This window comes from Austrofundulus limnaeus, unplaced genomic scaffold (genome assembly GCF_001266775.1).
Source record: "Austrofundulus limnaeus strain Quisiro unplaced genomic scaffold, Austrofundulus_limnaeus-1.0 Scaffold10, whole genome shotgun sequence".
NCBI lineage: Eukaryota > Metazoa > Chordata > Actinopteri > Cyprinodontiformes > Rivulidae > Austrofundulus > Austrofundulus limnaeus.
The window spans coordinates 207,029-211,274 of NW_013952412.1; the positions used below are offsets into that span (position 1 = coordinate 207,029).

General features: G+C 38.6%; 1 protein-coding gene across 7 annotated transcripts in view; it reads left to right on the forward strand.

Annotated features, from left to right (window-relative positions):
* Positions 1-4,246, forward strand: part of espn (espin) — a 46,013-nt gene that overhangs the window by 2,256 nt on the left and 39,511 nt on the right. For all 7 annotated transcript variants that reach the window (XM_014001660.1, XM_014001663.1, XM_014001664.1 and 4 more), the window contains exon 3: positions 1,475-1,668. In XM_014001660.1, coding sequence (XP_013857114.1) covers positions 1,475-1,668 — 194 coding nt within the window. The remainder of the gene's footprint in view (positions 1-1,474; positions 1,669-4,246) is intronic.

The following is a 4,246-nucleotide window of genomic DNA, read 5'->3' on the forward strand; positions in this document are numbered from 1 at the left end:
CAGCTATGATGTATTGTGTACAAACTAATACTGTATGTGTCAGAATGGTATATATTTATACTTGTCATCTAACCACAATTAAATTCAAAGGCCCAGTTTATCGAGATAGATTTTTTTTAACAATAACCAGCTGGAATGAAATAGGAGTAATGACTTTCTACTTCTTACCATTTTTAAAAATGTAGGGAATAGAAAGTACAGATAATTGTTTAAATGTGAGGAGTAGAAGTAAAAAGTTGGCTGAAATAAATTTACTCAAGTAAAGTATAGAGCCAAAATTTCTACTTAAGTACAGTAACAAAGTATTTGTACTTAGTTACTTTACAACTCTGCCAATAACTGATGAAGAAGCATTATCGTCACCACMATTTTAGCTGACACCCAATGGTCTGCCTGAAAGTTGTTTTGCTCAAACCCAAGAAAAAACAGAAGATGACWCACAAACATTATCAGCTGTGAACAGAAGTATGTTTAAAATTAAACAATAACTTTCTGATTAAGCTTATTTGGCTGCATAGCTTCACGTTTGGTGATGAGATATGTTGATCTGGATTTGCAAACAGAATGTTTGTTCAGCACATTCTGTGTCTTGTGAGGGTCACAAATAATAAAAAAAAGTAGGGCAGTTAAATATTAGTTGAAAAGATGCTGGCTGCTGTAATGATTAAACTCTCATCATGAACTCAACATCATGGTTTCTAAATTGCACCATGTGTTCCTGGTGCATGCAAATAGTTCTCAGCCTGGTGTATCTTTTGATTTCAAGGAGTGTGAAGCAGCTCTAGTGTACATCTACACAAGTTACTTACATTAATTTGTGAAGCAGCTCTAGTGTACATCTACACAAGTTACTTACATTAATTTGCATGTTTCCATGAATAGTGAGACATCATTGGGAGCTGTGCAAGTAGCATGGCTTTAAATAAGTTAAACGCTGAGAGTTGATGTTTTAGATGGGTGAATACTGAACCCAAAGTAACAGTTAGCATTGGTTATATTTGTTGTAGTTATACTTGTATATAATCCAACATGTGAGACTGAACAAATAGATTCAAAATAGCTACATTCGACGAGGGAAACTTACACATGAACTGTAGGAGGGATTGATCAAGAAGCAAGGCCCAGGTGTAAAAACAAGGGCAACAGTGTAATGGATACATCAAATGAATAATAAAAAGAGGGAGAGAATAAGATGTTCTACAACAAAACAGATTTATAGGATTAACAGAATTCACAACACCAAGGCAGGCCCTTTAGAGCCTATCCTGTTAAAAATCTAATCGTTTCAGCACATGTGACTCAGTTCTGATTGATGTGTTGCAACAAAATCTTTCTTTGTAGTCTAGAATCACCTGATCAAGGCTCTGGTAGAAGACGTTTGAAGAGGAGGAATGCAGGACATCTTCATGTTGGGCTCATGCTGTAAAGCATCAGTTTATATTCTGTGTTTCTGCGCCTCTTATTCGGTTTACAGGACAGAGACAGCTCTGGCGCCACTGTTCTCCACCTTGCATCCCGCTTCAGTCACCATGAGATCACTGACTGGCTGCTGAAGAGTGGCGAGGGGGACCCGGGGGCCTCCACCGATACAGGTGCCCTACCTGTTCATTATGCTGCTGCCAAGGGAGACCTGGCTTCCCTGCGACTGTTACTGGGCCACAGCCCAGAGTGAGTCCTGACTTTACACCTGTCTGCTTTCCCTTATGATGCAGCATTTGCTTATTTCAATGAATTTGTGTTCACGTAGCTTACTAAGGAATGATTTTAGTGATGTTTCAAGTAGAAACTACAACATTAGAAGAACATTGACTGTTGAAGCCAACCCATCCCCAATGCTCTTCCGTGCTGCGGAGTGAGGTCGTAACAGAACCAGAACAGTCGACATATAAAAAGACAAGCCTGTGCTGCGGCTCAATAATGTGATAAAGGGATGACATCTGATTTGTGCGAGTAGCCGCATGATTAAGCAAATAGATTAGTTAGCAAGTGAAAATCCATGATCGCGCACTGTAGCTTGGTTTAAAAACTTTGTCAACCACAAAATTCATTAATTAATTTTTTAAGCGATATGAGGGAGATGTTGGTTACACATTTAAGACCTTGGGCTCTATACGCCAACCCAGCTAAATTCTGTTTAACGTCTCTTTTGGTTTCGCCTGCTTCTTTTCTGAAAGCTCACGTCTGTGCGGGACACGGCCGACTTCATCTATGTTTTATGAACATCCAGAGGAAGAAAAAAGTCTGGTCTGCGCAGCAATTCTTCAGAACTGCTTTACGAAGGAGCTTTCAGTTCGGAGAACCAGGAAGATATTTTCATAGAGGAGTCAAGCTAACAGCTAGTCACGCGGGGATCTATTCCAAACAGGACTTCAGCAAATTAAAACAACTCAAACCGCAAGTATTTCATAGTAGTTTAAGCAAATGCTGTATTACAGAATTCCTCAAAAGGCTAGCTAAATCTAAAAGTACCTAAAGGCCAGGTAAATGCTTAAAAGGAGAGGCTAAAAGAAGTGAAAAGCTAACTAAAAGCTAAACTAGCTAATATTCGAACAGCAGCTAAAAGTAGTAAAATATTGGCTAAAATTAGAGCATGCTGAAACAGTTAAGAGATCTTGATGCATTTCTATGGAGAAATATGTATTATTAGCAATTAAACCAAAACTCATGGCACCCATCTCCTGAGTAGACATTTTGAGATATGAATGGATAAATGCAGTGGTGGGCCGTACTAGTCTAAAAATTAGTTGCATTAACCCTAAAGCACTAACTTTAATATTTAGGTCCCCTAATTCTGAAGCACCAACACACTTAAAAATTTTAGTAAAAGCTAATTCTAAAGCACTAAAAACCCAGCTGACCCAACATTCCTCATTGTCAACATGAGACAATATTTTCTGTGTTCAGATTGTTAATATTTCATCTAGTGTAGTGGTTCCCAAAGTTGGGGTCGAGACCTCTTTGTGGGCCACAAAACATCGAGTGCGTGTCCCCAGATGACTCTCAGACATCAATGATCACACACATGCACAAAAAAATGCTAATGGAATATTTTCATCATGATTATTGCAATTTTTTAAAATAATCTTGAATAAAAATTAGTATCATATTTACTAGGTTTGTTTATAGTTATTGTTCTCATGTTTAACAGTTATTGGCAAAGTTTGCTACGTAAACAAGTAATACATGGGGTCACGAGTGTCTGCAACAGTTATTTTGTGGGTCGGAAGCAAAAAAAAAATTGAAAACCACTGATCTGGTGGATAAGTGACACACATATGACCAACAGATCTGACAGCTTTCACCCTCAGCTGTTGACAATAATATTAATAACATTTAATGAACTAAATTAGTGCTTAATTTAGCCCATAAATTTAGCAAGTGCTAATCCACTAATAAATTAAGAAATTAGCAAAATCCCTAAAGCACTAATCAGAAAATTAGTTCCCCCTATTAGTGCTTTAGTGCTTTAGGGGAACTGTGCCCACCACTGGATAAATTTAACAAAATGTGCAAAAGTTCTCAGGCTGCAATGATGTAAAAATAAGTTAAAAACATGCAACAACAGTATGAATATGAGTCAGTACTCACACAAGAAACACTAAACTAGCTTCCATGATGCATAAGGAAAATGTCTTTAATTAGGRCAGCTGATTAAGACAAAAACAGTGTTTTTGCTTTGAGTCGTTTCCCCACAGGTGACCTTACAGGATCAACACTCTGTACCTCCAATATTGTGTGCTTTGCACCCCAGACAGGCGTATACTCACTGAAACTTTAATGAGCCCCAGGGACATGGAGGCTCTCTAATAACTTGGCTCCATTCACTAGCGCCTATGCTCCGCCCCCTCCTCTCGCTGCTGCTGTTTACCTCCATCTCCACGGCGACGCACAGAAGCACCAAGTGGCCATAAGATAATGAAGAAAACAAATCCGTTCGAATAGATGTGCCGCTTTCAAGGCTCCAGCCTGAGGTGGCTGTGTGGGAAAGAACTTCACGTGAAAAGAACTAGGCTACTTATTTTAATGATTGTTACATGGTGCTAACCTGGATCACTGTGTTTTAACTTGCTCCTAGTTTGTTCTGCCTGTAAAGTCTCCAAGGTTATATTTTCTTTAAGTTGAGCGTTTTTATGCAGATATTTGTACTGCAGAGTGTTTATATTGTATATAGTGAAGGCATATGTTTTTTTGTGTGTGTGTGTGTGTGTGTGTGTGTGTGTGTGTGTGTGTGTGTGTGTGTGTGTGT